The 11,942-nt window shown below is 42.1% G+C and overlaps 1 protein-coding gene and 1 non-coding gene across 4 annotated transcripts in view; one reads left to right on the top strand and one right to left on the bottom strand.

Annotated features, from left to right (window-relative positions):
• Nucleotides 1–226: 226 nt before the first annotated feature.
• Nucleotides 227–348, bottom strand: LOC123930361. Its single transcript, XR_006816074.1, has one exon. It is a non-coding gene; the product is annotated as a small nucleolar RNA SNORA31 (small nucleolar RNA).
• Nucleotides 349–2,178: 1,830 nt separating this feature from the next.
• The window catches only part of USP32 (ubiquitin specific peptidase 32), a 221,590-nt gene continuing 211,826 nt past the window's right edge, over nt 2,179–11,942 (top strand). For all 3 annotated transcript variants that reach the window (XM_045984380.1, XM_045984379.1, XM_045984378.1), the window contains exon 1: nt 2,179–2,379. In XM_045984380.1, the coding sequence (XP_045840336.1) occupies nt 2,322–2,379 (58 nt within the window). In that variant the 5' untranslated portion in view covers nt 2,179–2,321. The remainder of the gene's footprint in view (nt 2,380–11,942) is intronic.

Raw genomic sequence — 11,942 nt, 5'->3', positions numbered from 1 at the left:
TGGAGCTGGGAGCCTGATGTGGGACTTGATCCTTAGACTCCGGGATCATGACCTGAGCCAAGTCAGTCAGTCGCTTAACCAATTGAGCCACCCAGGTGCCCCTATACCGTATTTTTTTTTTCTTTTCCAACACTTTACATAAACTCCAATTTTAGACACTTTAGAGTAAACCAGATCTTCATTGTTGACAAGGTTTACTTGAGTTGCAGAAATTTCCCTCATTTTAGCCTGTACTCCCCCACTCAATCTTGACTGCCACAATGAGACAGACAGAAAGCACGAGGACTTTTTTCTTGCATCTCTAGTGGAAACCTTAGCAGCAGACAGGAACTGCTCCAGGTCTGTCAACCGTATTTTTTTTTTTTTTTTTTTTTTAGATTATTTCACACAGAGAGAGAGACAGTGAGAGAGGAAACACAAGCAAGGGGAGTGGGAGAGAAAGAAGCAGGCTTTCGGCTGAGCAGAGAGCCTGATGTGGAGTTTGGTCCTGAGCCCAAGGTAGACATTTAATGACTGAGCCACCCAGGCACCCCTATATACTGTATTGTTATAAAATAAGCTAGAGGAAAGAAACATAAGGAAAATACATTTACAGTACTATATGATATTTATGGGGGAAAATCCACATACAAGAGGACCCCTGGAGTTCAAATCTGAGTTCATCTGAGTTCAAGGGCCAACTATACCACATCTGTTGATCTGTCCATTGATGGACACTTGGGTTATTTCTATGTTTTGGCTATTGGGAATAATATATATATATATATATATATATATATATTCCCTATATATATATATTTTAAAGATTTTATTTATTGATTTTATTTAAAGATTTTATTTATTTATTGATTTGACAGACAGAGATCCCAAGTAGGCAGAGAGGCAGGTAGAGAAAGAGAGGGAAGCAGGCTCCCTGCTGAGCAGAGAGCCCCTGACGTGGGGCTCCATCCCAGGACCCTGAGATCATGGCCTGAGCGGAAGGCAGAGGCTTTAACCCACTGGGCCACCCAGGCGCCCCGGGAATAATATTTATAAATATGGGTGTATAAATATGTGTCCCTGCATTCATTTCTTTTGGTTATATACTTACAAGTGGAATCCTGGATCATATTGTAAATCTGGGAAATTCTGACACAACCTACAACAGAGACAAACCTTGAGGACATTATGGTCAAGTAAGTCAAATAAGCCAGACAGGAAATGAGAAATACTGTTATGATTCCGCCCATGAGGTATTTAAAAATGGTTAATTCTGTATTTCACCACAATAGAAAACAGGTTTTTGAAAAGCAAGGGGCTCCGTTGTAATAAGACTTGTAAGCCTCACATCTCTGGTGGGGAGCAACTCCTGGAGAGAAGCTAGCTAAACCTTTTGCACAGCAGCTCCCAGAGAGTCTATACAAGAGCCAGGCGGAGTGGGAGGCGGAGTGGGAGTGCAGACGTGAAGGGAAATCTAGAGTCAACTGGGGTATGGGGAGAAACGGATAACGTGAAAAGGAAGATATTCTAAACTTTTCACGAGGTTCATTTTTCCTTAGGGATCTCCCCACCAAGATTAAGAATGCTTTCGTCACAGGAAATCCTTGAGAGTCTCTTTCCTTTCACAACTCCCTCCTAGCCAAGAATTCCCATACCGTTAGAAGTTTCTCCCCTGCCCTCCCTTTTCTCTCACTGCACCCCTCACACCCCGGTTTCCTAAGATTCCACCCAAGATGGGGCCTGTCCAAGAACAGACCAACCGCCAGTTGCTCCGGCCCCGCCCCTCAGACGCCAGAACGGGTGGGCGGGAGACACCGCCACTAGCGCCCCGGAAGTCGCCCGCTCGAGTGGGCGGAGGCTCCCGGGCCTTGAGGCTTCGGATTGGCGGGAAGCTGCGGGATGATGCGTTACGCGCGGGATCCACCCTCCCTTACGCTCCTGCGAGCGGAGAGCTTGGGGCGGGGCGGTGTGTGTGGCCCCTGGCGGCCATTACCCGGAACAATCCCCGGCCTCGGGTCAGGTGACCCTCGGCGGGGCCGGTGGGAGGGGGGAGGGGGGAGGGAAGAGGGCGTGAGGAGGAAAGGGAAGGGAGGAGAGAGGAGAAGGGCGGAGTAGGAGGGAGGGGAAGGGGGCGGGGTGGGAGCGGGTCACGTGATTCGGCATGGAGGCGGTGGCGGCGGCCGGGAGGAGCTGCCGGGGCAGAAGCCGCACTTGTTAGTGTGGGGGGAGGAGGGGGCTGGGGGACGCCGACACCGTCACCCAGGGACGCCGAGTCGTGGGCGGGAGGGGGGGGGTGGGGGCGAGATCAGGCTCCGACCCCCGGCCGAGGGGATGAGGGGAGCATGGGCGCCAAGGAGTCACGGATCGGATTCCTCAGCTACGAGGAGGCGCTGAGGAGAGGTGAGGGGGGAGGGGTCTGGGCAAGCTGCGGGGGAGGCCATCGACTGGCTGCCCCGGGGGTGGGTGACCGGGGAAGGGGAGGAGAGGTTGAGGGCGTGGGGCGCCAGAGGCGGAAGGGAAAGGAGGCCAGCGATGGGGAATATTATTGGGGAGAAGGGTCGGGTGGGAGCAGTGTTTGGGAATTGGGACCGTATGGAAGGGGGAGCAGCTTTCCCACAGAGAGGGGTATCTGGTGCTGGTAGGGAAATGTCCGTGCTGTTTGGTGGCGTTGTTACCCTGGATGTGTCCAGGGAAGTCCTCTCCCCCCTTTCTTGGGTGGCACCAGCCCTTCCAGCCTCTCTCATCCTTTACTGCCATTTTCTCCTATCACTCCTTCATAAAACCCAACAACATCCTAAGCTCGTACCCAACGGCCTTGGTTGGAAGGGAGAGGGGAGGCAGCTGCAAAGCCTTTTCTTTTTGCTGCTGGAAGCCCCTTCCAATTGTGGAGTCTCCGCCTTTTCCGAGGGGCCTTTGCCAGTCTCTTGGGGGCTATCATCACCCACTCCTGCCACCCCCTCACCCTTTGAGCGACTGACTTGGATGAGAAGGACCTGAAATTAAGTTGTATTTGAGGTGAGATGAGACTGGGCAGCTGGTGTTGCCACAAGACCTTGTCTTAGGTTTCATCTCCTTAGACGTTGGCCAGAGCCTTACATTGCACTTGATCCCCAGTTCTCACCCCCTCCTCCCCGCAAAATGGCATTCGGAAATCCAGCATTCTGATATTGTGTTATAGCTCCCTTTAGAGACCGGCCTTGCTGCCAGTCTTAGCCTCCTGCTTATTGGCTCTGATGCAGTGTGTTGTTAACAGCCCCAACCCCCTACCACTTACTCTGATACCGCTGTCCGTGATCGCTAAAGCGCACGTTAACTGGAAGTGTCTATTGCACAGTTTATGGCCGGAATGTGACTTAATTTTTCATGACTGGGAATTGAGTGTATGTGTGTGTGTGTATGTATGTATGCTTGTATCTTTTCGACATTTAATGGCTATTCTTGGTAAGAAGTGAAACAATTAAGCAGGTTGGATGCTTGGCATTATTGTTAACAGGTTTCTAAATCAAGAAACCAGCCATGCTTCAGGTGATGGTGTCAGTAGCTAAGGATACAAAATAAAAATTGTACTAAAAGAGAGGCATTCAAAGTGAGGATTTAGTAGTTAACTCTGTCCATATGTGGGAATATAGATAAACGCAGAGGGACATCCCCGGAAAATAGATACAGAATTTAGGTGTATTCATTGTGACCTGGCCAGAATAACAAAAATATGCTTTTTCTTTCTTTTTTTCTACCAAACAGTGTAATGATTGTTCTTATGGACAATCTCCCTTGAACTTTTTTCTCAATATGAGAAATATTCCAAATTCTTGATGTGTTTCCAGCTCTAGTAGGCTAGTCATTTCCGGGATGCTGTCGAGCCTGACAGGTCTGGCCTCAGTTAGGCAATGGCTTACATGGCATGAAAGAGGACATCAGTCAAATTGGTTTATAGCTTCATGGTTCAGAAGTGTTCAGTTTCTTAACTTTGAGGGTGATGTAGCTGACATTAAAGGGATTCTAAAATTTAACTTTTATTAAACTCTACCTTGCTTACTCTCATATCAAACTTAAGATTTTAGTACCTTTGTAAATATAAGTGAAGTTAATAGTTGGTGCATTTTAAACTGATTTGATTGAAGGTCATTGTTCAATTTATTATGAAGTGTTTGCCTGTTGAATTTTAAAATGAATACTTGAAAAGGTAGCAAAGATATTTGTTAAAACCTTTTAAAACTATCCTTTGTATAAATTTATGTTTTACTAGTTTGCTTCAGAGGAAAAGAAAAGCAAAAGAGAAGCATGTTGATAAATAGTATTTCTAAATGTAAATCAGGAGCTTTTTAAAAAAGTGATAATTCTTTTGAACATACTGTTTACTGTAGGCAGTGTTAGACTTTATTTTTAAATATATTTATTTGAGAGAGCATGCACATGAGTGGGGTTGGGGGGGTTAGGGGCAGAGAGGGAGAGGGAGAAGAGGACTCCCCATTGAGCAGGACTCAGATCATGACCCAAGCTGAAGACAGACGCTTAACCGACTAAGCCACCCAGGTGCCCCAAGTGTTAGGTTTTATTGTAGAACTTCTTTCCTATTTTTCTTTTTTTAAAGATTTTATTTATTAGACTGTGAGAGAGCACGAGATCGGGAAAGGGCAGAGGGAGAGGGAGAAGCAGACATCCCGGGGAGCAGGGAGTCTGACTTGGGGCTCCATCACTTGGACCGTGGGATCATGGCCTGAGCCAAAAAGGCAGAGGATTAGCCAACTGAACCACCCAAGCGCTCCTATTACAGAATTTCTTTTACCAAGATTATAGTAAGAATTTATAAAGCTTTTGATAGAGCTAAAAAATGGTTTGGGAACTTTGAGGGACACGTGAAGAATCTAAATAGGTGTGGAAACCTCTGTCCCTAAAGTCTTCCTTGTAAGGTGATTGGGGGTGGAGGTAGGGGGAGGATTGGACAATATACTATAGGTTTCATGAATCACAATACACATAAAAAGCAAGCTTGATAAGTTACTGAAATACCTACCCGCTTGGCTTTAGTTAAAATTATTGAGCATTAAATAATGCCTAACCATAATTAGGTAGTATTAAAAAAATAGCAACTGTATATTGCTGCAAACAAACATGGAATTGCAGGCAGTTTATCTTCTAAAATGGGGCCTTGGGAATGGAGTGTTATGTTAATGACAGATAACGCTCACTGGACTTAAGTGAAGGCCCTGACTTCTCATTTACATTACAGAAGCTTTAGAAATTAGGAAGATTGGTTTTGCCTGCTGTTTTAGCTAGACTGTATGTCAGTTATATAAACATTCATCGCTTTCTGAAAGCATATCTTAAAATTTTTTTTAAATTTTACCTTAAAAATTTTTTTAAGGTAGATGTATTAGTGGTAGCTTTTATTTTTGGCCTCTTTCTATCTAGTCTTGAATAGAACACAAATAGGCTGTTCCTTAAAGGCTTGACCCTTGTTTAGATTGCCTGTATGTTCTGAAGTGTATTTACTATATTTCATGGGTACTGAGAATTTAGTAGCTGTGTTCTTCTCTTCACTTCCTTTTGCATCTGAGTTTGTGGCTTGTGTATTCCTAAAAATATATTCTAAATGTTTGGAACATAGCATTAGAAAAAACATTGAATGAAAGATGAATTGCAGTTTAGAGTATTTCGGAACTCCTAGAAACCTTAAAAAAATCTCCTTCATTCTTTTTTCTTGCTCCTCTCTCCTTTTCATCATTCTGGAAACAGAATTATAAGCCTTTCCCCTCTCCGCCCCAAGAATTGGCTGAATTAAAATTGTCCTTAGCTTTTTTGTGTGTGTGTGTGTGTGTGTGTGTGTTAATAAAGTGGGTGAATTTTTTCTAATCCCTTTAAGAGGAATTTGGCACTTATATGAGACTAAGTAGTTGGGTGATGAAGTATAGCATGTCAGAAATTATGCTGTGGTTTCATGTTTTTTGAGAGCTCCATTGCTCATTCATTCAGCAAATTTTTACGGAGCGCCACCCGTGACTTAGGCACTGAAGAAACAAAGACGACTAAGACCCTCTCTAGGAGCAAATAGTCTGGTCAGTGGGAATAAAACAGTAAAACGTCTTTTTAAAGTTCTATTTTGTGTATATTTGATATGGACAGTATTTTCAAAAAGTAGTATATATATTATTTATGAATGATTAACATATAGTATGCTAAATGCTACAGTGCTTTTGAAGAAAGTGCTATAGGGATGTACAGTGTGTGTTGGTGTATTGGCCTGAGAGTACCTAACACTATGCATTTCGTAGTATGTGCTCAATAATTGTATGTTAAAGAATTTAATTTCTTCATCACTTAAAGGTTGTTGTCTTCGCTAGTGGAATAATTTTGTAATAGTTGAAGATTCCAGTACTTTGAATTTTGCTTATTATTCACCAGCCCTCAAACATGCTCTAAATGCTCTAAAACATTAATTCCCCAACCAAGATTTTATTCGCCAAGTTTCATTGTATTAATATTAAAATTTCCCTGATATACTGCCTATGATTTGATGTTAGTTGGCTTAGCATAATATATCATTGTATAACTGAAAATTTAATTTCACACTTGTTACCTTCTGGGATGCACTGTTCTCTCTTATTAAAGCACTTATTTGCCTTTGTCTGAATTTATTAAATTTACCAGTGAGATCTCTCGCATTAGGGTGGAATTACAGGTTTAGGTTAAGCCATTTGCAAGTATATCTAACAAGCTGTTATTACATGTAAAGAAGAAAAATGGGACAGCTTTAAGTTAGTCTACTTACATGTAGTCACCTAAGTGATTACACAGGTGCTGTTCTTCAGAATCCTCAGTTCAACACTCCATGTAAAGTGTCCGTGACAAAGAGGAGATAAATTCACCAGTGAACCCTGGATTTGGGGAGGATGAGCAGAATGAGGTGACATCATTTCATGGTTAATGGCCTCCCCATTTACCAAACTGAACAGCTGTTGTTTGTGTTTTCTTGTTCATTGTTTGTCTTTGTGCGTGGTTAGGGAGACCTCACAGTGACAGCATTCAGGGTTGCTTCCAGAAAGACGTATTAAGTACGAAGAGTTGGGAATGTGGTGACCAACCAATTGTTAGGTGTTTTCTCAGGAGAAGGAGATTTTTGGCACTTGATTATATGGTGGGTCCCAGGAAAAGTCAGAGAAGTGATTATTATTCTTTCTGTGACTGTAGGAAATCCCTTTTTGGATTTGAAGTACTAGAGATTAATGCCGAGAGCTGGATTAGAAGCTTTGATGTTAAGTAGCTGCAGAGGTGGAGGGATTTTATTTATGAATTAAAAGTTTGTGGTTTGATTTGGGACAACACGGAGACTAGAGGGAATTATGCTAAATGAAACAAGTCAGACAAAGGCAAATACCATATGATTTCATTTACATGGAACCTAAAAAACAAAACAAATGAATAAACCAACAACAACAAAGAGCAACAGGCTCATAAATGTAGAGAACAAATTAGTGGTTGCCAGAGAGGAGAAGGGTGGGGGGAATGGGTGAAATAGGTGAAGGAGATTAAGAGGTACAAACTCCAGTTATAAAATAATTAAGTCATGGGGATGGAAAGTACAGCACAGAGAATATAGTCAATAATATTGTAGTAGCTTTGTATGGTGGCAGATGCTAACTGTCCCAATCATGGTGAGTATTTTGTAATGTATATAGTTGTCAAAACACATAAAACTTAATATGATATTGCATGTCACGTACTACTCCGATTAAATGGTTGATGGTCCAGTAATGGTACTGAGAAGACTTCAGTAGAACTGGGTAATGTTCATATCATATCCAGAAAGCATGGCTTCTCTAATCAGGGGTTGTTTATGCTTCAGCTTTTACCGTTTGGGCTTCATGACAAATGTGTTTAAATTGAGCCAATCTAAGGGTACTTGGCTAGCTCAGTCCTAAGAGCAGTGCCTCTTGATCTTGGGGTTGTGAGTTTGAAGCCCACATTGGGTGTAGATTATTTAAATAAATAAATAAGCAGAATCTGCTTTTAAAGATTTTATTTATTTGACAGAGAGAGAAAAAGAGCACAAGCAAGGGGAGAAGCTGGCCAAAGGAGAAGCAGGCTCCCCGCAGAGCAAGGAGCCCGATGCAGGACTTGATCCCAGGACTCTGGGATCATGACCTGTGCCAAAGGCAGAAGCTTAACCAGCTGAGCCTCCCAGGTGTCCCTCGATATCTGCTTTTATTTTATTTTATTTATTTTTAAGATTTTATTTATTTATTTGACAGAGACCACGAGGGCAAGGGGAGAGGGAGAGTGAGAAGCAGGCTTCTTGCTGAGCAGGGAGCCGGTGTGGGCCTTGATCCCAGAACCCTGGGATCATGACCCAAGCTGATAGCAGATGCCCAACGTCTAAGCCACCCAAGCCCCCTCAAAATCTACTTTTTTTTTTTTTTAAAGATTTTATTTATTTATTTGACAGAGCGAGAGAGCACAAGCAGGCAGAGCAGCAGAGGGAGAGGGAGAAGCAGGCTCCCCACTGATCAGGGAGTCAGATGCACAGCTCGATCCTAGGATCCTGGGATCATGACCTGAGCCGAAGAAAGTTGCTTAACCAACTGAACCACTCAGACACCCCAAAATCTACTTTTAAAAAAGTAAATAAATTGAGCCACGCCACCTCTTTCTGTATGCTGATAAATTCTTGTTCCTCTTATCTAATAATAAAGATCTCTTGGAAGTCAAAGGTGCATAGTTAATTACTGACAAAAGCGTGATAAAACTAGTAGTTTTAGATTTACTGTTAAAATCAGAGACCTGTCAGAAGACCTGTCTATTCAAAGATGAAGGTCTTCTTTTAACACCCTTCTTTATTATGGATTTAGTGTTAACATAAGGCTTTTTTTTTTTTTTTTTTTAAGATTTTATTTGTTTATTTGACAGAGAGAGAGATCACAAGTAGGCAGAGAGGCAGGCAGAGAGCCCCAATCCTGGGCTCGATCCCAGGGCCCTGAGATCATGACCTGAGCCGAAGGCAGAGGTTTACCCCACTGAGCCACTTAGGCGCCCCAACATAAGGCTCTTTTTATCTCAGGGAAATCTCAAGTTTATTACTATCTTGTAAACAAGATTCAGAAAAATTGATACATCAAGACCTTGCTATAACATGGTTCTTAGAATCCTTGATGCTGGACTGCATTAAAAGAAAACTGTGCTAAAACGAAGTTTTACAGGGGCACATGGGTGGCTCAGTCAGTTACACGTCTGCCTTGGGCTCAGCTCCTGATCCTGGGGTCCTGGGATGGAGCCCTGTGTGGGCTCTCTGCTCAGCAGGGGACCTGCTTCTCCCTCTTCCTCCGCCTGCTGCTCCCCTGCTTGAACTCTCTCTTTCTCTGTCTCTCTCTCAAATAATAAATAAATAAATAAAATCTTAGGGGAAAAAAAAATAAAGTTTTACAGAGAAATTCTCCAGCTTCTCTTTCATTTCCATAAAGAAGTTAGATTGTTTTGGCATTGTAGCCCTTGAGGGCAAAGGCTTTTATTTAAGGTTTTTCTAATGACTCATGAAAGACTCTAAAGAGATCTGTTAGGAAAAGGACCTTTCTGTCAAAGTCCTCCCCTGGTCTTTTTTCCACCATAGTAAATGGTACCATTATTGTATCATATACACATGTATCATATACATTATGTATATGTATCATACATTATCATATACATGTATCATATACATTATTGTATCATATACATCATATTGGCTAAAACCAAGAGTCCTAGACATGCTCAGTTCTTCTCTTCTTTCACCATCTGACCTACCTTCTTCTTCTTCTTTTTTTTTTTTTTTAAAGATTTTATTTATTTGACAGAGAGAGAGATCACAAGTAGGCAGAGGCAGGCAGAGAGAGAAGGGGAAGCAGGCTCCTCGCTAAGCAGAGAGCCCGATGCGGGGCTCGATCCCAGGACCCTGAGATCATGACCTGAGCTGAAGGCAGAGGCTTAACCCACTGAGCCACCCAGGCGCCCCCCCCCCTTTTTTTTTTAAAGATTTTATTTATTTATTTGACAGAGAGAGAGATCACAAGTAGGCAGAGGCAGGCAGAGACAAAAGGGGATGACCTATCTTCTTATCCCCAGTTTGAGTCTGTCATGTAGTCCTGTTAGTTTGGTGTCCAGTCCAGTCTTTTTACTTCCCTTCGTCTTCCCTGCGACTACTCTAGTCCCAGCTGCCATTGTCTCTTGCTAAGCTACTTTGCAGTGCTTTTCTGGTTTCACACAGCAGCCAGTGTAATCCTGAAATTAAAATCAGATCCTGTTACTCCTTTCCTCTCAGCCTGGAAAGGCTGCCTTCAGATTTTCACAGGTCTGCCTCATTCGTCATACCTTAAGTATGAGCTCTGATGGCCTCAGTGAGGCCTTCTCTTACTATCTTATAAGTCAGTATTGCACTGTTCTGTATGGTTCGTTCAGAGCCTTTATCATAATATGTAATTAACATGTTTATTGTCAGACATGATGGTGAATCTCCACTGCCAGGATAGGTGCAGTGCTGGGTATATTTTAAGTGTTAAGTAAATATTGGATGGCTGCGTGAAGGTATAAATATATAAATGTTAGAAGATTTGGAGAACTAGCATAATGTTTGTAAGGTTGGAGGTGAAGGATCGAGTACTGATAGGGATTGAGTAAACTAAGCGATGTATTGATCTCAAGATTTCTTTAACTTTAATCAACTTAAAAAAATGTACTAAACGTTCTGAATTATAGTTAAAAATGTAAGAGGCTTAAGTATAGTATATAATTTTGTCTGTTCAGATATTGAAGTTTAGATACCTAATTAAATTCCTGAGTAGACATTAAGAGACTAGTATGGCATTAAGTATTATGTTCATGAACACTTGAGAATGTCTTTTGGTACAATATAATATTTAATAATTTTGCCCATGAAATGATTTATTTTTACACAGTGACTTTCATGTGCTTTTCATCTATGATGACAAGTAGTATCTACTGCCAAATGCGAGGTTAGAGTTACATACTTTTTTGCTTAAAATGTTGTACAGTATTACTTTGGAAGCTGAGAACAAAATTTGCATCAACATAGAGTGCTCTCATTGGTTCTAAGTAGTCCAGGTGATTTAAAAATGAATTTTAGGGGTGCCTGGATGATTCAGTTGGTAGAACATGTGACTTTTGAACTTGGGGTCCCGAGCTCGAGCCCCACATTGGGCATAGAGCCCACTAAAGAATAAATAAATAAAATTTTGCTGTTTTGAGGGGGCCCAAGGTTCTTTTTGTCTTATATTCCATGACTAGTGTTCCTCCCTCCTACCTTCTTTTCTTAGTCTTTTAGTTTTAATTTTTATGACAGTGATATATGTGCATACTTTAGAATCAAATGGTTCTACAGGGTTTGTTATGAAAACAGTAGTACTGTTTTCCTCTCTCCCTTGCCAGTTTTCCTCTGCTTAACTGTCCAATACTTTTAATATTTTAAATTTATTAATTTGGTCTTTACATTATATCTCCAAATAATATATTTATGGTGATACTTTTTTTTTCTGTTTCAGGACTATTTAATTGCATCCCACTATTAAAGATCAGGATTTAGTTCTTTTTTTTTTTTTTAAGATTTTATTTATTTATTTGACAGAGATCACAAGTAGGCAGAGAGGCAGGCAGAGAGAGTGAGCGAGAGAAACAGGCTCCCTGCTGAGCAGAAAGCCCGATGTGGGACTTGATCCCAAGACCTGAGATCATGACCTGAGCCGAAGGCAGAGGCTTAACCCCCTGAGCCACCCAGGTGCCCCCTAGGATTTAGTTCTTAATTTCACTGCTGCCTGTCCTCCAAATACACACACGTGTTCTTTCTATAGTCGCATTTCCTCATCTTGGTGTGTGTATGCGTGTGTGTGTGTTTTAAGATTTTATTTACTTATTTGTCAGAGAGAGAGAGAGCACGAACACAAGCAGGGGAAGCAGCAGGCAGAGGGAGAAGCAGGATCCCT

Source organism: Meles meles, chromosome 18 (assembly GCF_922984935.1).
Source record: "Meles meles chromosome 18, mMelMel3.1 paternal haplotype, whole genome shotgun sequence".
Taxonomy (NCBI): Eukaryota; Metazoa; Chordata; class Mammalia; order Carnivora; family Mustelidae; genus Meles; species Meles meles.
This window is presented reverse-complemented; position numbering and strand designations above follow the sequence as displayed.